We start from the raw sequence: 22563 nt of genomic DNA on the forward strand, positions 1-22563 counted from the left end.
TCCTTTCCAGCTGGTGAGGGCCTGCTCAGCTTGCCACAGCTGCACAAGCCAGCCCCTTCCTTGTCCACAACTGCCAACTGGGGGGCAACTGGGCTCCTTGGGACTATGCAGCTTGCCCACGGCTGCACAGGTGGCAGGGCACGTAACCCCTGAGACACTCACTGTGGGGTGATCTTTAGCTGGCCCTTGACACCCAGGAGACACGAGCCGGGATTTGAACTCACAGACTCAGGCCTCCCAGCCAGGCTCTCCTCCCCACTATGCTATAAGGATATGTTAATTTTGATTCTGTTTCTCATTTTTCCAATCTTAAATTCACTTCTCCACATTTCTGCAGCAATTTGCGATATTTTTAAAAAAACCTCATGAAAATTCTTCAGAATTTTTGTGCAAATTTCCTAATAAATGCATTTCTGTGTGCAGTTTTAACTCTTGTACATATTTTTGCAAGGAAGTTCTCCTTTTTTGTATGTTATTTTCACTAACAGATTCATTTCATGCACACTTTCCCCTAACATATGCATTTTTAAAAAACATTGATTGAAGAATTGCATCACAACATTTGGAAATGTGTAAATTTGGAAGGATGGCTGTGTTTCAGTTCTCATATTATTTCAGAAAGTGTGAATTTGATAGATTCGGCTTTCAATGTGAACTGAATCAAATTTGTCCCCCATTCCTATTCATCATTGCATATATACACGAATATCGATTCTAGTCTTCTAGTGCTTGCACATACGTAGACAGCTGGTGCAATATGTGGTGGCCAGGCTGCTGATGGGAGCACATGGCTGACACCTGTGACACCACTCTTAAAACATCTGCACTGGCTGCCCTGCCCATCCACTTCTAAGCCAGATTCAGGGTCCTTGTATTAATTTACAAAGCCCTGGACAACTTAGGTCCATGGTATCTTAGGGACTGTCTGAATCCTTATATTCTTGCTCGATCACTGAGATCATCTGCAGGAGCAGCCTTGATTGTCCCCCGAGTTGACGAGGCTCATTTGACAACAAGAAACTGAGCCTTCAGTGTCATCGCTCCAGTTCTCTGAAATGCTCTGCCAACAGAGATTCAGCAGGCGCCTTCTGTTTTAACTTTTAAATGCCTTCTGAAATCCTTTCTGTTCTGCCAGGTTTATGCAGGCATTTAAGAAAATGCTTTTTTTTGCAACAGTCTTATTGTATTTTTAATGTTTTTATTGTATGGTGGTTGTTGTTGAACTTGTAAACCGCTTTGATGTTTTTTAACAAAATAGCAAGGGAGACCGCACCACCAATATCATCATCATCATTTACATTTATATCCCACCTTTCGTCCAAGGATCTCAAGATGCCGTACATGCTTCTCCTCCCTCATTTATCCTCACAACAACCCTGTAAGGTTAGGTGAGAGACTATGTGACTAGCCCTTGGTCACACTTAGCGAGCTTCATGGCCAAGTGGGGATTCAAACCCTGGTCTCCCAGGTCCTGCTCCAACGCTCTAGCCACTACATCACTCTGGCTCTCTGTGGCAATCAGTTCAATTGTTGGACTGTTCTTACCGCCACAAAAGTTCTCCCAGGATTCAGCTGAAATCTACACCCATATATACACGCACACGTACATCCACTGTAGCTGAATGTAAGATGAGCCCTGCTGGATCAGGCAGGCCAAAAGCCCATCTAGTCTAGTTCTCACAGTAGCCAGCCAGACGCCTCTGGGAAGTCCACAAGCTGGACCTGAGTGCAACAGCAGTACCCTCCCCATTTGTGATTCCTAGCCGCTTGCATCTGGAGGCATACTGTCTCCAACACGGGAGGTAGAACATAGCCGAGGCTAGTGGAGGCCACTGAATAGATCAAGGGTCCATCGAGTCCAGCATTCTGTTCTCACCAGATGACTCTTGGGAAGCTGGAAAGCAGGACCGAGTGCAACAGTACTACTTTCCCCATCTGTAATTTCCAGTAATTGGTAATTCAGAGGCATACTGTCTCCAACAGTGGAGGGAGAACATGGCCATCATAGCTGGCAGCCACTGATAGCCTCACTGAACCCTATTAGATATAATCCTGCCCTCTGGGGCAGCAGAGAATTCCAGGGTGACTCGATCTGTGCTCCGTTGTTTTTGCACCTGCCACAATGTGCAAGAAGCGCATAAGAATCTCAGCTTTATTATTTATTTATTTATTTAAGAAAGGCAAGTTCCTAGCCCTCATGGTTCAAGAGTTATGAGCCGCTGAAACCTCAGCACCCTGGATGTAGCTCCTTGGCTCTGTGCCAGGACAAGCAGGAACGGAATGAGTTCTTGAAAACAAACAAGAATTGCTTAATTTGAAAAAGTACATACAGTAACACTCCAAGTCCAGCTTTTCTTGATTTTTATTTTGTTTTCAAAACACAAAAGAAGTATACACAATCCTGGCCTTCACCCAGGGGTGCTCACTGCAGAGCCCAGCACTGAGGGAGGATTAAATCTCCATCTCACCTTTATGGGAAGGCATCTTTCGAGGAGCCCCACAAAAGTTCCTTGCACTGCCCAGGCAATGTTCTGGGATTTCCACTCTTTCCCCACATACTATATGCCACATCCCATTCATAGGCATTGCACAACTCTTGCCCACAGAGCAATCATGCTGCAGTGGCTGCGCATAGGTTGGGGGTGGGTGATCTGCCATCTCACGTAGGCTGTCCTCAGACCCCTCTGGCCATTTTCCCCCTCCATCTTAAGCTTGATGCACGCACAAGTGCGCATCTCCATGTAATGCTGTACCTACGCAGTGTCATTTTTGGAATGTTGTGGGCAGTATGGTATCAGTGACAACATCAAGCAGGGGTTGGGAGCCTCTGTCAGCCTGAGGGCTATATTGCCTTGCGGGGAACCTTCTAAGGTCTGTATGCCCTTGGAAAGTGGCAAAAGTGGGTGGCGCAATTGATATGATTCATGCAGTAGGCTACATTCTAGCCACATTAAAGTCAACGGTAGACTCTCTCTCTCTCTCTCTCACACACACACAGTCTACCCTTTATTCAGGCAAGCAAGAGACATTATCACAGTTCAAGGACACATTTCAGCCGGACAAAACCACTCAAGGTGGGTGTGGGGGACGGCTGGTAAGAGTGTAGCTAGGGGAGTGGTGTGGCCCAGGGAGAGTCTCCAGGGCCAGGTGGAAAGGCCTGAAGGGCCACATTTGCTCCAAAGGCCATCGCTCATATATAGCCACTGAGACTCAGCCCTGACTCTTTGTTTTCTCAATCCCGCCCTTAAGGAAGTTCTACTGGATCAGACCAAAGGCTCATCTAGTCCTGGAATTCGCTTCCCAAAGTTAACTCGGTGCCTTCAGGAGGCCCACAAGCAGGACATGAATCCAAGACCATCCCTGATTGTTTGTCCCACCAGCCAGGCAATCAGCACTATACAGTGTCTGAACCTGGAGACTTCATATAGCCATTAAGACTAATTGCCAAGGATAAACGTATCCTTCATGAATGTGGATATTCTTTATTTAATAATACAGGCTTCTTGTTTCTTCGTCTACAGCAGGGGTGGGCCATCTCTATGGGCCAGACACAGCCCTCCAAGCCTCTGTATCTGGACCTTGGGACTCTCTATAGGCCACATCCCCCACCCCAGCCACACACCCTTCTGGCCCAGCCCCCAGCCCCTCCCTTGAGTGATTTTGCAGGGCTAGAATGTGCCCTGGAAGTCTGACTGTGACTCTTGCTTCCACAGATGGAGGCTAGAGAGGGATGCGTGGGTAGAAGCTAGCCTACTGTACAAAAATAAAAATTACACTGACCCCTCTGCCCACTTTTGCCTTTGGCCCCACCCAGATGTGCCCCCCGAAGGTAATATAGCCCTCAGGCTCAAAAAGGTTCCCCACTCCTGTGCTAGTGTGACAGAGTACATGGCGCTTTAGAATGTTTTCAAAGCGGCTTGCATGTATTATATTGGTAATCCTTACAAACAACCCTCTAAGGTAGGCCAGAATTATTATCCTCCAAACGTAGAGGCCAACATTGAGAATGGGGACTTCCTAGCCTGAGGGCTCCCTCGTGAGTTTATGAGAGTTGAGAAGTGAACCACAGGCTTCCTGATTCACAATTCAAGCTGCTTAGGTAGGGATGGAGAACCTGGTAACCTCCAGATGTTGTTCGACTCCAACTCCCACCAGCCCAAGCCAGCATGTCCAATGGTCAGGGATGATGGCAGGCATAGTCCAGCAACTTCTGGATACTCACAGGTTCCTCGCCTGGGTTGCAGAGCTGACTAGAGCAGGAAGACCCAGGTTAAAATCCCCACTCAGGTACGGGGCTCCTGGGTGACCTTGGGCAGCCCAACATAGGGACGCCGGAAACTGCCTTATATCGAGTCAGACCATTGGTCCATCTAGCTTAATATTGTCTATACTGAGTGGCAGCAGCTCTCCAGGATTTCAAACAGGATTCTATCCTACCCCTACCTGGAGTTGCCGAGAACTGAACCTGGGACCTTCTGCATGCAAGGCAGATGTTCTACTACTGAGCTACGGCCTCCGATAACCTACCTCACAGGGTTGTTGTGAGGATAAAAACAAGGAGGGCCGAAAAGAGGACTGTGCCTGCCATCCTGAGCTGTTAAACTACCTTCCTGGAATGTTTTTGTGCACCATGTGCATTTCCCTTCTGGTGTTTGAATCATGGGAGGCCTGCGTTACAGATGCAAAATCATTCCTTGATCATAAACGTATAGATCTGGAAGGGGTCTTTTGAAGTCAAACCCCTCCTCAATGCAGGATTTACAGTGCAGGCTGCAACTATGGCATCCCATACTGATGGCCATCCAGAAATACCTCCAGGGGAAGGAGAGTCCACCACAGGCTTCCCATCTCAGTTGAGCCACTTCAGGCTGAAGGCAGGGTTTTGTTTTACTATTTTTTGAACACTCCCCTACATTAAGAACTCCTTGCAACTCAAAAGCTAGTGCCGCAAGGCAAAGGGGTCTAGCAAAGCACTCTTGACTTGCTCTGGGAACTCATTTGTAGGAAAGGCCTGTTGGTGAAGCAGAAGGAGCATTCACAAATGGCATTGGCCCACCCACAGCTTGAAGCCCCTTCTACCACCCCAGGACTCTACAACCTCATTCCACTGCATGTGCAGAAACAAAGCCCAATGATGCAACCATTGAGCAACCGTCATGCTCCAAGGGACTCACTCCCCTTCAGAACACCCCCCTTAGAGAATGCCACTAGTGCACTCATATATGTTCAACAGGACCCGCTTCCGGTGTATGATGCAATTAATCAGTGGTTTCCAAACTTTCCCCCCACAGACCACTTAAAAATTGCTGGTGGTCTTGGTGGACCACTTAATTTTTTCTGACTATTGCAGCCATTGTAATGTGCTGCGCTAGATGGGAGTCTAATTTTTAAATTTTATTTTTATGGCTTCTTTTACTTCTTATGCTGCATTTCATCGTATTCTATAGAATTCAAATTGTGATCTGGTAAAAGAAAAGAAACAAGCTACAAAAACACAACTAAAAATCAATATGAATATTTAATACAGACATGCCACAGACCACCTGAATGAACCTCTTGGACCGCTGGTGGTTCATGGCCCACAGTTTGGGAACCCCTGCAATAAATCATACCCCCCTCTGGTTTATGATGCAATGAACAGGAACTCAGAAAACTGCCTTGCACCCCAAGTGCGACCACCTATTTCCATCTAGCTGAGTATTGTCTATTCCAGGAGCAGGGAGCCTGTGGCCCTCCCGATGCTGTGGGTCTCCCACAACTCTCATCATCCTCGACCATCGGCCATGCCGGCTGGGGCTGATGGGAGCTAGAGCCCAATAACATCAAGAGGCCACACATTCCTCGCCTCTGGCACACTGACTGGTAACAGCTCCCCAACATCTCAGAAAAGATGCCTGGAGATGCCAGGGGTTCAGTCTGGGGCCTTTGCCAAAGACCTTCTCTACAGCTGAGCGGTGGCTTTTCCCCATAAACAAGCATTGGCTATGCACGCTTCGTGCCTCTTCCCTCAAGGCTTGGAAAGGGGAGCCTGGGGCTCGCCAGCTGTTCTAGGACTACAGCTCCCATAATCCCTGACCATTGGCCATGTTGGGTGCGGCTGATGGGAGATGGTGTCCAGCAACATCTAGAGCAGGGGCTCCCAAACGACGGTCCACAGACCAGTGGCCCACACGCTCCATTCGGGTGGTCTGCGTCACGTCCGTATTAAATATTCATATTGGTTTTAACCGTACTTGTTATTGTTGCTTCTCTGTCTTACTGCAGTTTCTTACACTGTAATGTGAAATCTATGGCATTCACACTGAAACAAAATCTAAGGAATAAAAGAAATAATTAAAAATCATACAGCACCCAGCACACTACCATTGCTACAACACGTGGAAGAATCATTAAATGGTCCGCCAAGACCATCAGGAATTTTCAAGTGGCTGGTGGAGGAAAGAAACTGAGGCGCCACTGATCTAGAGGGCCACACTGGTTCTCTTCCCTGCTCCAGGCTGGGCTTCCATTGCAGGGATACTGCAGGGCTTTTCTGCCACTCAGAGCTGCAGTACAATTTGTCTCTTGGAAAAGAAAATTGTATTTAGTGGGCAAACTCCCCCCCCCCTCAGCTCCATGCAGAATTGGCTCGGTATTTAAAGAGCTTTCTCTGGGAACTCATTTGTTGTGGGGGAGAGGGAAGAAAGGCATCTTGCCTACTTCCGAGGGTGCTTCCACCTTCCACAAGACACTTTATTGTGGAGTCGGTGCCACTCATCCATGCAAGGATTCCACAGAGCTCCCACCACACTGTCCTCATCAAAAAGCCATGCCTATATCCTCCCCCCCTTAATCCAGGTTTACTGTCTCCACCGTTTCTTTGTTTTTATGGACTATATTTTGCACAGAAACGGTAAATTGGGATTCAGTGGGGAAAGAAAACGGGGCGGTGTTTTGATGAGGACGGCATCATGTGGATGCTGTCCAAAACGTGCATGCATGAGCAGGACCAAGTCCAGAAGAAACGGCGTTGTGTACAGCAGCCAAGGTGTTCTTCCCTGCCTCTTAACATTGGCGCATGCACGTGGGTAGGCCTTACCCTGCCTCAGTATCTTCAGCTGCCCTTCAAAATCCTATACACCAGGAATGTGGGGACCTGAGGCCATCCACTTGTTGCTGGATTCCTGCTTCCATGATTCTTGGCCATCAGCCATGCTGGCGGGGGCTGATGGGAGTTGGCGTCCGGCAACATCTGGAGGGCACCAGATTGGGAAAGGCTGTGTTTTGGGGGGAAGCATTATAGTGGGGCATTATAGGGGGGGCATTTTTACTTCTTTATTTCAAACATTGACAGCAAGGGAGGGGAAACATAGGAAGCTGCCTTATACTGAATCAAGGCCATTGGTCCATTTACCTCAGTGCTGTCTACACGGGCTGGCAGTGGCTCTCCCGGATTTCAGGCTGGAGACATTCCTGGGGAGATGCCAGGGACTGAACCTGCAAAGTAGATGTTCTAACCAATGAGCTACGGACCTTCCCCAGTGTTGTTGGACTCCAGCTCCCAGCATCCCTGCTCACTGGCCATGGTGACTGGGGCTGATGGGAACTGGAGTCCAGCAACATGCGGAAGGTCACAGATTCCTCAGCACCTGCTGTACACTAACAGCAAACTTGTTCTCTAGAGTGAGGATCTTTATGTGGCTAAAATAGCGCCACCCATGCATTAGGCTTGAAAGGTATCCAAGCTTTCCAGAAGTATAAAACAAAATATAAGGGGGGAAAACTATTGGGGAGGAGCCCCAAAATAACCCAATGAGGACTGAGCATACTCAGTCGTCTCACAAAGCTGACTGACTGTTGGGGGGGGCCAAAGAGAATGGGACAGAAAACAAAGAACGGAATGGAGTACCTGGGAAAGGGCATGGCTGGGCCCCTGACCAGGAGCATTCCACAAGGCAACACTCCGTAGCCAGTCCCACTAGCTTCTCTCAGTTTTATAAGCTGAATCACAGTCTACATCCTGAGCTGGAGAAGAGCTCTTTAGGGGGAAAGGCGTCCAGTTTCATAATACAGCCAAGGTATATGAACCAGACACATTTGTGCTCTGGACCAGATAATGATGTCAGGCTTTTAACTTGTGTTTTAAAGTGACTGGGGGCTGTTGCAGCTCAGGGTAGGTTAATCTGATCTGCAAACTATTTATGTTGACTTCACTGCCAGGAAAGGGATTTCCCCCCATCCCTCTCTTGTACTGCTTCCTATTGATTTTTTCAATTCCCATATTATTGTACTTTAAAATTATTGTCTTGTTTGTAATCAACCCATGAAATATTTAGTAACGAGTAGCTGTGTAATTTTCTAAAAAATAATGATTAGTGGGTTGCGGGATGGGTTGGGGTGAGGAACATTACCCTCCCCTTGAAAGATCAGAAATACTTTGCTGAATCAAGACTTACAGAATCATAGAGTTGGAAGGGGCCTACAAGGCCATTGAGCTCAACGCAGGAATCCAAATTAAAGCATACAATTTTGGATTTTAAAACTTTAAAAAGGCCCTTCTAACTTGTGTTCCACTTCCAGTAGAGACCATTTAGACCAGCCTTTCCCAACTTGGTGGCCTCCAGTTGTTTGGAACTACAACTCCCATCAGCCCCTGCCACCATGGCCTTGCTGATGGGAACTGTAGTCCAAAACAGTTGGAAGGCACCGAGTTGGGAAAGGATGCCCAGATCCAGAGTAGGAGAACTTTTGGCCCTCCAGACGTTACTGAATTACATCTCCCATCACCTGTAGCCACTGACCACAGGAGTTGTAGTTGAGCAACATCTGGAGGGCCTAAGCTCCTCCACCCAATTTCGTCTAGATGCTTTTGGGAAGCTCACAAACATGGTAGGAATCCAACAGCTTTCTCCAGTTGTTTTGTGCCTGGTGCATGGCACAGAGGTATACTACCTCTGAAACAGGAGGTTCTATCTGGCTAAACTGCAACTGGGGCATGCTCTACTAAAAGGAGGCTCAAACCAACTGTTTTTCTTGTGGGGAGGCAGCCTAAGAGAAACACTGAGGTCCTCTTTTCTTCACTGGCCATGACTCTGCTCCTAAATCTAATTGGCAATATAAGCCTGAAATCTTACTTCCATCCCCCTTACTACCCTATTTTCAGCCTACTTCTATTTCCAAACCCACCAGACTAATCCTAGATCCTTCTCTGTTCTCTCTTCCTGCCTGCACTGTGCAGACCTCCAGCTTCCAACACCTTAGGGACTAGCACCCTTTCTACAAGTGTCGCTATGGACCTGTATGACCAGGACAGGCTAAATCATAAGGAACAGAATAACAGGCATCAGTCACAGAAGTGATACCCGGCCTGAGAGACTGCTGGGCCCCTGCTCAGCAGCTTCCCAAGAATTCGCCACATTGCAGCTCTCAGTAGCGTGGGCTTTCTGATGTGTAGTGAGGGAGGAGTGGGTACTGAAGCTCCTCCCACATTCATTACAGATGTAAGGGGTATATATCGAGTGTGTTCTCATATGTCTCGTAAGCTTTGAGCTAGAAATGAATCTTTTTCCGCACTCGGTACAGCCGTACGGCCTCTCTCCTGTGTGGACTCGCTGATGTGTGTTCCGGGTCGATAAATGACTGAAGCTTTTCCCACACACGTTGCAGAGATAAGGCTTCTCTCCTGTGTGGATTCTCTGGTGTTTGCTGAGATTTGAACTGTAACTAAAGCTCTTCCCGCACTCAGGGCAGCTGTATGGCTTTTCACCGGTGTGGACTCTCAAATGCTTAGTGAGGTCCGAGTTTTGCTGGAAGCATTTCCCACAGTCTGGACAGCCATATCCATAGGGCATCTCTTCCATGTGGATCCTCTGGTGAGTGACGAGCCCTCTGTGCTGGCTAAAGCATGCCCCGCACTCTGAACACACATAAGGCATCTCCCCAGTGTGGGTTCTCTGGTGGATAAGAAGGTTTGAGCGCTGGGCAAAGCACTTCCCACACTCTGGGCACTGGTGTGGCTTTTCACCCGAGTGGATTCTCTGATGTTTGAGAAGGTTCGAGCTCTGGCGGAAGCATTTCCCACACTGGGGACAAGGATACGGCTTCTCTCCTGTGTGGATTCTCCGGTGGATAGTAAGGCTCGAGCGCTGAGTGAAGCGCTTTCCACAGTCAGGGCACTGATGGGGACTCTCGGCCACATGGACTCTCTGATGTTTAATGAGGCTTTGGTTTGAGTGGAAACTTTTCCTGCCCTCAGGACTCTGGAAGTTCCTTTCTCCTGGCCGGGCTCTGTTAGGGCTCTTCAGCCCGTTTTCAGCACTCCGGGTTCCTTTCTTTGCCATATGGTCGCTGCTGGAGCCACCTTTGTCTAAAACAAAAGAGGAGGGGGAAGAGGCCTCACATTTCCCAATGAACTTTGTCTCCCAAGATGCCAAGGAGAGAGACTTTTACAGAAGAGGCAAGGAGTTTTTCAGAGGGCAAAAATGAACTGGGCCAGCAATCATGCCCTCAATTCCAGCTAGGCCTCCTTACTACGGTCTAGTTCTCAATAAAGTAGTTGTTCCCAGCCCAAGCTGTACAATTCAGACTGCCAATGAAAGCTGTAACGTTAACAGGGAATGTCTGATCTTCCAGATGTTCTTGGACTTCAACTCCCATCATCCCTGATCATTGGACATGCCGGCTGGGGCTGATGGGAGTTGGAGTCCCAGAGCATGTGGAGGGCCAAAGGTTCCCCATCTGTGCCATATTCTAACAGCAAAAAACCTAGCATGTACAATGCTATATTCCAGGGGTGGGAAACCTCATGGCCAGGTGGCAAATGTGGCCCTCTGGGCCTCTCTATCTCGCCCTCGGGACTTCCTCCAAGCCACGCCTTCTCTTCCCAGCCACACCCCTAACTGGCCCCAAGTCACACCCTCCTCAAGTGTTTTTGCCTGGCTGGAGATGCCCTTGAACTCCCAATTCTCATTTCCCTGGTTGAAGGATAGAGAGGGTTGTGCAAGTCTTGTGTAGAAACTAGCCTGCTCCACAAAGGTCAAATTTACATTGATTGCTCTGCCCATTTTTGCCCACCTGCCACTGACATGTGGCCCTCTGAACGTTGCCCAGAAGGGAATGTGGCCCTTGGGCTAAAAAACTTTCCCTACCCCTACTATATAGGGGTATATAATATATACTCATTCTCCAAGTTAGCAGGCTTCAGGGATTCCCAAGGTTTGCAGAAGGACAATAAAACCTTTAGGGGAGAAACACCCTAAATGAGGGATGGGAGCATACCCCAAAAGGCCCATTTAAAATCAGATAGAGAAGAAGCTATACATCCCTTGGGAGGCAGTTCCACACATATGGGGCCACCACCGAGAAGGCCCTGTCAATTGTGCCTGCCAACCTCACCTGAGTGTCTTCCAGAAGCCTATGAAACTATTTGGACTAACTTAATAATTGTATTATGCTTTACTTACATTTGTTTTTTGTGTTCTTTTTACAAATTTTCTTATCACATTACCAAAATTCAAACATTATTTGTAAGACAACTTAGCTCCCATTTTCCAGTCTGTGTATGTGTCTGCCTTTTTAATATATTCTATTTTTAAAAAACAGTTCTACTGGTCAGGTTAAGGCTACAAATTCAAGAACAAAACAAATAGCAGGTTGTTGGTTTCAAGCAATCCTAAATAGGTGAATTATGGCCTCTAAGATGGCACATTTTTGAGATTTGAACAGGGATGGGAAACCTGTGGCCCTCTACATGTTGTTGGACTACAACTCCCATCAAGCCTAATCATTGGGCCATGCTGGCTGGACCTAATGTGAGTTGACATCCAACAGCATCTCGAGGGCCACAGGTTCCCCATCCATGCCTTATGGGATGGGGTCTTGACCTTCCCAGGCCTAGCAGAAATCCACCAGTGTTTTGTCAGTCCCACCATGGAAAGTAAGGGGCGAGGGAAGGGCAGGTGGTTCAGATGGCCCCTTCGCTCTCAGAGCTACTGCAGGCCGCTCACAGTTCAGGATAGACTTTAGTGGCCCAGCTGTTTCTAAGGAACACCAGAGCAATGTCGTAGGCCAGGAGCAGCCCATCCTTACCTAATGGTCTAGTGTCTTCCTGCTTCACTTCTCTGCACAGTCGCTTCAGCCCAGCGCCTGCAAATGTCTTTGTCTCGCGACGACTCACAACCAGGGCTTCTGCAGCCTGAAATGGCAGTTATTTGAACAGATGAGCTAGAGGTGGGGAAGAAATTTATTCAGGTTGCACTTTAAGGCCAAATGAAGACGTGAACCAGAACCACAGCTATCCTTCTAAATTCAAACATTCATGAATTTCACAAAGCAGTTCGCCAACAACAACAACAATGTAAAAGGGGGGAAGCGTATATTATAAGTGTGCACAAAAATGAACAAGGTTTGGGAGGAAGGGCAGGATATAAACTGAATAAATAAATACATAAATAAATGTTTGTGAAAACAACATACAAACATGCATTATAGAGGCAATGTGGTGTAGTGACAGATGACGATCTGGAAGGCCGGGGTTCAAATCCCCACTCAGCCAAGAAGCTCACTGCGTGACCTCGGGCCAGTCACTGCCTTTCAGCCTAGGCTACCTCGCAGGAAAGTTAGGAGGATTAAATGGGAAGTGGAGAAGAACCGTCTCTGTCACCTTGAGCTCCTTGGAGGAAGGAATGTCAAGGTAACAAAAAAATAAGTTCTAGGGGAAATTGCTTGCAAGAAAAAGTGCATCTTAGAAGATTGAAATGGAATATGAATCCATGTGTTTTGTTTATTTATCTAATTAACTGATCACAAACAAAAGTGGAAATGGGGCAAACTGCATTTAAGAATGGGAAGAAACGGAGAGAAACTGAAATGGACAAGATTTGCTCGTCCCTAATATGAGCCTAGGGAGGTATCTTTTGCCAGGTCAGAACAGGCAGTCTTTGTTCTCCCTTCCTGTTACTACTGGATAGGCCTACTGGGGTTCCAGTGCCTCCTAAAGACATTTTTATTCAGACAGGCCTTCCCAGAGGGGTGATCCAAATCTTGTCTACTATCAATGATATGAAACAACAGAACAGCATTTTATGTGTGTGTGTGTGTGTTCATATTAACATGCTTTGATTTCATAAAACTTTTTTTGTGCATGCCGCACAAAAATATGAAGAGATTAGAAAACGCTTCAAATAAATAATATTTATACAAATAATATATGTGTATGTCAAGGCCAGGAGTGTCTTAACTGGCAGCAGCCCTCAAGGGTCTTAGGGCAATCGCCCTCTACAACACCAGGCCCTGAAGTCTTGCTCTGAACCACTAGAAATTCACTTGGCTACCCCCTTCCCACCCTGGCTAACCCTGTCCAAGTGATTTCTTCCAATCAGTGGAGGGAATAGCAGTGCCGCATGGGTTGGCCCCGCCCCTAATGCCTCTGTCCCCACAAGCCCCATCTCAACCTTTGTATGTCAAGCAGAAAGGTCCAAAGGGAGAAGCTTTGCACATTACACTCTTGATTGTACAAGGTTAATTTTATTTACAGGTGGGCCCCGCTGTATGGCGCTTCACCTTTCGGCGTTCCACTAATGTGGCAGCTTTCAGTTAGGGAAAGTCCCCGCTTTAAGGCGCTTGTTCCGCTTTTACGGCGGTTTTTGCTCATCGCGCGCCATTTTTGCATCATTTTCGCGCGATGTACACCATTATCTTCAATGGGTTCCGCTTTTCGGCAGTTTCTGCTTTTCGGCGGCAGTCTGGAATGGAACCTGCCGTATAAGCAGGGCCCACCTGTAATTACTTACTTATTACATATATATCCCACCTTTCCTCCAAGGAACTCAAGGTGGTGTACAAACACAGTTCTCCCCCTCCTGATTTTATCCTCACAACAACCCTGTGAGGTGGGTTAGGCTGAGAGGCAATGACTGGCCCAAGGTCACCCAGTGAGCTTCACGGCTGAGTGGGGATTTGAACTTCTGGTCTCCCAGGTCCCAGTCCGACACTCTAACCACTACACCACACTGGCTAATCATGTCTAATAGTAATGATTAGACACGGCTGGGATGCCTAATCATTAGTAGTTCAGCATCTGCTTTGTATGGGGAAGGTCCCAGGTTCAATCCCTGGCATCTCCAGGCAAGGCTGGGAAATGTTCCCTGTCTGAAATCTTGGGGAGACACTGCCAGCCAAGGTGGAGAATACTGGGCTAGATGGACCTTCAGTCTCACTCAGTATAAAGCAGCTTCCTATGTTCCTAGGATTTCCATTCACATGGAAGATTATAAGCATATTCAGCCGAACATGCAAAGATTTCATCATCCCACTCAATATGGAGAGGTCGAAGGTAGCGCCAATGGAGACAGGGACATTGGGGGCCAGGCTGGCATGCTCAGCCCCACTCCTCCCTCTACGTTCCGATAATGTGTGGCAGCAAGAAACTGAATAGGGCTGCGTGTGCCCATCTTCAGAGTCATAAGGGCTGGAGACTTGACTTTTAAAAAAGACAGTAGAGATTCTAAAAATAATTTTAATTATTTTCTTATGCATAGGCCTAGCCAACAAAACACACACACACAGCAAGTCCTGCAGCCTGTTTCATCTGGCCAATTTCTACCTGGCCAGGGAGGGCGAGGCCTTGACCGACTCTAGCTACAAAGGCTGTTTCTGCTAGTCAGAATGTCTAGAGACCATCAGGATGGGGCACTGTCTACAGGTTGTTGCTGGGGCAAGATTTAGTTTTGGAGACGTTGTTAAACTGGGGTTCTTCTTGTATTTTTATGGGCAGACCTTATAATGAATAATCAGTGGACTGTTTCATTTTATTGTATATTTGCTAATATGATTTCCTTAGTTAATTGTTTATAAGACTATTTATCCCAATCTGCATCTGCACTGGAACTATTTTTAACTATTTTTATATAAGGAATTGTTTTTCATTGTTTTATGAATGGAACTGTTTTAATGGTTTTTACACTTTTCTTGATTTATGGTTGCAACCATTTTATTGGTTTTAATCACTGTTTTTTTATGGTTGCATCCCGACCTGGGAACTAATGGTAAAGGACAGGTAAGAAATCTAATCGATACAAATATGTAAATTTCACAATGTCCTGTAACTGTTGATAAATTTTGTACAACGTTTTGATGTTGTGAGCTGCCTTGAGCATGGTTTACTTTGGAAAGGCGGCAAACGAATAAACAACGATGATGACAATCCAGGCACATATCATGCAGATCTTAGTAATCTGGACAGCTCAATGATTTTAGGTTTTGGGAGCGATCTTTATACAGGAATTTAAAAATATTCAGTGCAGGGCACACACAAACTCTTGCTGCGAACCACTTGACCAAAATAAAGAGAAGTTACCTGTTTTTGCTTTCTCTCAGCCTCCCGCTGCCTCAGCAGGAAGGCCTCTGCCAGGGGCACAGCTTGGGCGCAGGTCTCAGGGTCATGCTCCCTAACCCAGCTCTGGATTTCCTGTGGCAGGAGGGTTAAGAACTGCTCGAGGACCAAGAAATCCAAGATCTGCTCCTTGGTGTGCTTCTCCGGCTTCAGCCAACCCCGGCAGAGCTCGCGGAGCTGGCCACACACCTCCCGGGGCCCCTTGGCCTCATGGTAGCGAAACTGCCTGAAGCGTTGGCGCTGCGTCTCCATCCGGATAGCGTCCACTTTCAAAATGGCTGCCTTGACCTTGGCGTACTCCCCTCGGTCTTGGAGGCTAAGGTTGCTGTAGGCCTCTTTGGCTTCCCGGCTCAGGACAGGCAGGAGGCGGGCCAACCACTCCTGGCGAGGCAACTGGCAGGTCCCAGCCAGTCGCTCAAAGGAGGCAAAGAAGGCCTTGTTGTCCCCCCATGGTGCGGCCTCCTCTGTCAGTGGCAGGTTTCCCCAACCCAGGTGAGAGGACTGCATGGCCCTGAGGAACTCCTGCCACTGGGCTTCCCAGCGCTCGGGCAAGCCTTCATCGGGCTCCTGTTTCACTTGCAGTGGAGAGGCCCAGTCGAAAAATTCTCGGATGGTCCCAACTTGAAGGACACGTGGTGATTTCCCCGCCTTTTCTGCTCCCTCTGCCGATTTGGGGCCTGTTGGGTCCTCCATTTTGATGCCTGAAGGCACTGGTGCAGCCTGGAATCTGCCAGCCTTTCTAGACCCTTGTTCAGCAGACATTTCCTCTCACAGAGACTCAAGCAGGCCTTGGTTGGAGTAGAGGCCTGGACTTTCAGACAGCCTCTCACAGAGAACTTGCAGGAATGTCCAGGATATGTCTTATGCCGCTCTCCCACCACCCCAGCCCTCCTCCGTAAGACAGTCAACAGAAGAGGCTGTTTTTGGAAGGATTTTCTCTCTCTTCAGAACGGGGTGGGGATTTTTTTTAAAAAAACAAGCGGTAGGTCACAAGACATACTTAAGTGGTAAAGAGCAACTCTCCCTGAGGAAAATAAAAAGAAACAGTGAATGTGAGAAATGCAGCATAGACCTTCAGGGGGTTCTTCACCAACAGCAGATACAAAAAGAAAAGAAAAGTCTATCCATCGAGACTGTCTGTGTGGGGAATTGTGTGATCTGTAGATTGCACCGATGAGGGAGTCAGAATCAGCAGCTGGACAGCCACTGGTTGGGTATGCTTTAATTTGGATTCCTGTGTTGAGCAGGGGATTGGACTCAAAGGCCTTATTAGGCCCCTTTCAGCTCTATGATTCTATGATCATCATAAAGTACCTAAGAAGAGCTCTGTTGGATCAGGCCAAAGGCCTATTAGTTCATCATCCTGTTCTCACAGTGGCCAGCCAGCTGCCCTTGAAAGCCCATAAGCAAGACCTGAGTGCAACAATGCTCTCCCCGCTTATGATTCCCAGCAACTAGTATTCACAGGCATGGTGCCTCTGACAGTGGAAGGAGAACATGGCCTTGTCCTCCATGAATAGGTGTAATCCCCTTTTAAAACTATCCAAGTCAGTGGTCATATGAGAAGACTGTTAGATGAGAAGCAGGTAAGAGAAGACAGGAGTTACACTACCGCAATGCCTCAGTCTCCAACAGAAGGTTTATGATCTTATTATTAAAAAGGAATAATCATAATACAGTTGTGCCCCACCTTTCCTCCAAGGAGCTCAACTCCTCCCTCTGCATTTTATCCTCAAAACAACCCTGTGAATAAGGTTTGGGTGAGACCCTGTGACTGCCCCAAGGTCACCCAGCAAGCTTCGTGGCTGAATGGGGATTTGAACCCTGGTCTCCCAGGTCCTAGTCCAACACTCTAACCACTACACCACACTGGTTCAACTAGTGCAGAATTAGACAGAGGAAGGTGTTATATATGACTCTCATCCAATCAGAAGACCACATTCTGCGAGCCAGTTACATATGGGATGTTCCACAAACCAGGCTTAGGAGCACAATCAGGAAATCCTGAGGAGCGGATAGAATCCAAAAAGGAACTTTAGGATTGTTACATGGAAACTGACTATATCAATACATCCTGGAACACCAACAACCTGGCACCAGCATTGTCAGCCTTTAGGTACCAGGCAAAAACATCCCTGTATCCAGGCATTTGAAGTTAAACTAAGGCCCATCTGCACCATGCATTTAAAGCAGTATCATACCACTTTAAACATCATGGCTCCCCCCATGTAGTTTGTGAAGGGTGCTGAGAGTGGTTAGGAGATCCCTATTCCCCTCACAGAGCTTCAATTCCCATAGTTCCCTGGGATGAAGGACTGATTTTTAAACCACTTTGGAATGGCTGTGTACATACTATGAACACGTTCAAAGCACATCCCCTCCACAAAGAATCCTGGGAACCGTAGTTTGCCAAGGGTGTTAGGCATTGTAGCTCTGTGAGGGATGAGCTGCATTTCCCAGGATTTTCTGATGGGGGTAAATGTGCTTTAAAGGTACAGTGTGCAGTGTATGCAGCCTCAGTCTACTCGGACATAAGCTCAGTTTAATTCAAAGGTACTTACATATAAGTGTGCACAGGATTGCAGCACAAGCTAATGTTGATTGTTATGGTTTTATTGACCATTTTAATTGTATTTTATGAATGCTGTAAATATAGTTATGGTTGGTTTTGTGAAAAATGCTTTGGGGTCACATATAACAAAAAGCAGTGTATAAGAACTCCAACCAAACAAAAAAAAAATCCCTGCTATTTGTAAGCCATGTCTTGATTTGGTTGCAGGAATCCCCGTCTCCCCAAGATGAATTTAGGGCTGAAATGGTCCCCTACCATTTCATTGTTAAGAGCATAAGAGCAGCCCTGCTGGATCAGAGAAACCCACAACATCTTTTTACTATTATTATTATTACTTAAAATATTTTTATGTCACTCTTTGTCATATAAGACATCCCAGAATGGGTTTACAATTGCCAACACAATGTATAACCCAACAATAAAACACAAGTAAACACAACTTACTTTCTCTCTCCTTAAAGAGCTACAGAGCAGTAGAAACAAAAGGAGCTAATAAATCACCCAAAGGCCTGGGTAAACACACACAAAAATTAAAAACATTGATACTGCTCAAATTTGTGAAGGGGGGCATTCTGTACTGAGAACCCTCTTTTCCATATTACCACATATACTGCATACACACCTATAGACTGAAAGCATACGCACCACTCAAAGAATCTTGGGAACTGTAGTTCATCCCTTACAGAGCTACAATTCCCAGCACCATTAACAAACTACCATTCCCAGGATTCTTGGTGGGGAGAGGATGTGCTTTAAATAATGGTCTGTATGCTGTCGATGTCACCGTGATGTGGGGACCTGCAAAAAGGGCATGCCAAGCAGATTTAAAATATTGGTTACGTTTATCAAGGAGAAGGCACTTTCCAGGATAGGGAACGTGTGACCCTCCAGATCAGCCTTTCCCAACCAGTGTGCCTCCAGATGTTGTTGGACCACAACTCCCATCTTCCTGACCATTGGCAATGCTGGCTGAGGCTGATGGGAGTTGTGGTCCAACAACATCTGGAGGCACACTGGTTGGGAAAGGCTGATCCAGATGTTGGACTACAAATCCCATCATCCCTAGCCACACTGACAGGTGCTCGTGAGAGTTAGCAGTCCAACAATACCCGGAGGGCCACAGCTTTCCCACCTCTGATCTAGGTCCTATGCCGTTCAGGGCTTGGTAGGTTAACTTGGCTTGTGGGCTAACAAAAAGCACCTACTTGCCAGCTCTGGAGGCTGCTGTAGAAAAGAAAGAGCCCGTTTTATTTATTCAGCCACACCAATCTTTCAAAGAGCTTCTCACCTTTGCGCACCTTTGCTCTGCACCAATAAGCCGGCGATCAACCCAGATCTCCATGCCCGCCAGCTAAGAGCATCGGCGGCTTAATACCTACAGATCAAAGCCGCCATTAAAGGCACAGCTACAAGGGCCAGTGAAAAGAGTTGACAGTCCAAGGACGCCGGACCCTTTGCGCTTTCCTCCATCAAAATTACCCTTTGCAGATTATTTACTCTAAGGGTGAACTTGATGGCTGCAAAGAAATTAGACCCCAGGTGCAGGTTCTCTTTCCTCTGAAACAACAGCAGAGCTCCCTGCCCCCTTTTTATTTATTTTATTTTTCTGCAAATAACTCACCCTTCCTCCAATCGCACCGGCCCCCAACAATACCGCTCCTGGGAAATCCAAAAGCCAATTTTTCCCCAGGGTACCCAGAACAGAACAGGAAGGTGCATCTAGTATTTAAATCCCCCCAAAAAACTCTCAAGGAGTCCTGGGCCTCTCTAGCAATGAGGCTATCTCTAGATTTAACCCCTAGAGTGCCTCGCCCGAGACAAAAGGGAAAGAACTATTTCCAGATGGGGCCGGCGTGTGCAATTCCGTGCCGTATCTTTCCAACATAAAAGTAGATATTGAGGCTGCAATGCCACATATGCATACACACTTTGTTGTTGTTATATGCCTTCAAGTCGATTACGTAAATGCATAGGCTATGGCTGCACAGTGAGTTAGGCTGCAAAGAGAAAAATCAACGCATTTGAAATGCGGTGTTGGAGAAGAGCTTTGCGGATACCATGGACTGCAAAAAAGACAAATAATTGGGTGTTAGAACAAATTAAACCAGAACTCTCACTAGAAGCTAAAATGATGAAACTGAGGTTATCATACTTTGGACACATAATGAGAAGACATGATTCATTAGAAAAGATAATGATGCTTGGAAAAACAGAAGGAAGTAGAAAAAGAGGAAGGCCAAACAAGAGATGGATTGATTCCATAAAGGAAGACACAGACCTGAACTTACTAGATCTGAACAGGGTGGTTCATGACAGATGCTCTTGGAGGTCACTGATTCATAGGGTCACCATAAGTTGTAGTCGACTTGGAGGCATATAACAACAACAAGCTCAGTTAGGTTCAGTGGGACCAGGTAAGTGTGTATTGGATTGCAGCTTTAATTTCTTTGTCCCCCCCCCATGCTGTGCTGGAGTTTAATTCATATTTTTGAAATTCACATTTTAATATTGTTTTAACTGGCTGTTAAGATTTGCTTTTTTAAATTTTTTTTTATTATATGTTGTTTTAATGATTTTCTTTTGCATTTTATTTCATTGAATTAAGAACATAAGAATAGCCTGCTGGATCAGGCCCATAACCCATCTAGTAGTCCAGTATTCTGTTCTCACACTGGCCAACTAGCTACCCAGGGGAAACCTGCAAACAGTTTTAGCCAGGAAGGGCATTCTGCGTGACAGAAATTCAACAAATAAAGTAGTGTTTGCTTCCTGTTATCCTACCACTTGCAGACCTCTTCTGAATTTAACAGCTTTAGGACAAGCAGAGATTCACAAGGTGAAGCTTTCCCCCTACATGGATACACTAGTGATGAGTGCTAGGTTCAGGAAAGCTTTCCGTACACTCCAAATTTCCCTAGCCAAGGACAGTCTATGTTTTGTGTGCCCATTCCTGGCATACCACTGACTCTTATTTCATGGGACAGCTTGTGTTATGTAGTCACTGAGAGATTGAACTACAAATCAGGAGTCCCTGGTTCAAATCTCACCTCTACCATGAACTAAATGGGTGATCTCCTGTTGTTATATAAAGGTCTCCAAGGAGCCCAGGGTGGCACACAAAAACACTAAAAACACTCTTAAATCATCCTAAAATTAGACTTTAAAATATATTAAAACATCCTTACAAACATCTTAAAAAGCAATTCCAATACAAACGCACTCTGCAATAAGTAGGGTTGCCAGGTTCTTGGCCTGAGACTGGTCCTGTAGGAGAAGAGAAAGTCAGCCAAGTGCAGGTGTTCTTGCAACTCTGTAATGGGAAAAACCACAAGGTGGAATTCTCCCTCCCCCCTCCACAACTTTTAAAGATACAGAAGACCTCTTGGAAAGAAGCCCACCCATGGAAAAACAGATCAGTTCAGACTGAATCAAGAGGTCTGGGGGGGGGAAGTTCTTTGCAATTTTTATTTATATTTCAAAATTTAAAATTTAATTTAAAATGATACAGCATCATCCATGTACATGCCACTTTACAAAGAACAAGTAGACAGGTTCCTGCCCCAAAGTGCTTACAATCTAAATGTCACAAGACAGACAACAGGAAGGAGAGGGAATGAACTAGAGACAGGGCTAAATATGTACTTATTTCAGTCTGCAATCCTATATGTACTGACCTGGAGATTAAGTCCCATTGGAGTAAGTAAGCCTTACTTCTAAGTAGACTCACAGAGCAATCCTAGCCATGCTTACTCAGAAGTATGTCCCACTGTGTTCAATGGGGCTTACTCTTAGGTCAATGTACACAGGAACATGGGAAGCTGCTTTATATTGAGTCAGACCATTGGTCCATCTAGCTCATTATCGTCTACACTGACTGGCAGTGGCTCTCCAGGGTTTCAGGCAGGAATCTCCCAGCCCTACCTGGCGGCACCAGGGACTGAACCCTGTGCAATCCTGGATATGAAAGTTCTGCTGAGTTCAGCAGGGCTTAGTTCCAAGCAAGTGTGGATTGGGTTTAGGGTTGCCAGGCCAACCAAGTAGCTTTAAAAGTTGTGGAGGAGGGAGGGAGAATTCCACCTTGTGGTTTTTCCCATTAGAGTTGCAAGAACACCTGCACTTGGCTGACCTTCTCTTCTCTTAAAGATACAGGATCAGTCTCAGGCCATGGACCTGGCAACTCTAATTGGGCTGCAGATTTAGGGTTGTATCAGAGTTAGTTTTACTCATAGCAGACCCATTAAAATTAACATTCCTAACTTAGGTCTATACATTTCAATGCATCTCTCACTGGAGTATTTTATTTATTTATTTTATTAAATTTATATACCGCCCCATAGCCGAAGCTCTCTGGGCGGTTCACAACAGTCATACATCAAATACAGTAAACCACATAATTTAGACAATTTAAAACAACTTTAATTTTTTAAAAATTCTTAAAAAAGTTAAAAAACAATTTTAACACATACTAAAATGCCTGGGAGAAGAGGAGAGTTTTGACCTGGCGCCGAAAAGATAATAATGTTGGCGCTAGGCGTACCTCATCAGGAAGATTGTTCCATAATTCAGGGGCCACCACTGAAAAGGCCCTTTTTCTTGTTGATACCCTCCGAGCTTCCCTATG

At 46.4% G+C, this 22563-nt stretch overlaps 1 protein-coding gene across 2 annotated transcripts; it reads right to left on the reverse strand.

The window, feature by feature from the left end:
* Positions 1–3643: 3643 nt before the first annotated feature.
* On the reverse strand, positions 3644–21246 carry LOC133381101 (zinc finger protein 660-like). 2 transcript variants are annotated; one of them, XM_061619665.1, is made up of 4 exons: positions 21163–21246; positions 15335–16394; positions 12067–12172; positions 3644–10345 (listed from the first exon to the last, which is right to left on the reverse strand). In XM_061619665.1, exons 2-4 carry the CDS (start codon positions 16130–16132, stop codon positions 9327–9329), a joined length of 1923 nt encoding a protein of 640 aa, XP_061475649.1. In that variant the 5' UTR covers positions 16133–16394; positions 21163–21246; the 3' UTR covers positions 3644–9326. The 2 variants fall into 2 exon arrangements, with proteins under 2 accessions (XP_061475649.1, XP_061475648.1); XM_061619664.1 differs by lacking the exon at positions 21163–21246 and adding an exon at positions 19564–19634.
* Between the last annotated feature and the right edge of the window lie 1317 nt (positions 21247–22563).

The sequence above is a fragment of the Rhineura floridana genome, chromosome 3 (assembly GCF_030035675.1).
Source record: "Rhineura floridana isolate rRhiFlo1 chromosome 3, rRhiFlo1.hap2, whole genome shotgun sequence".
Lineage (NCBI taxonomy): Eukaryota > Metazoa > Chordata > Lepidosauria > Squamata > Rhineuridae > Rhineura > Rhineura floridana.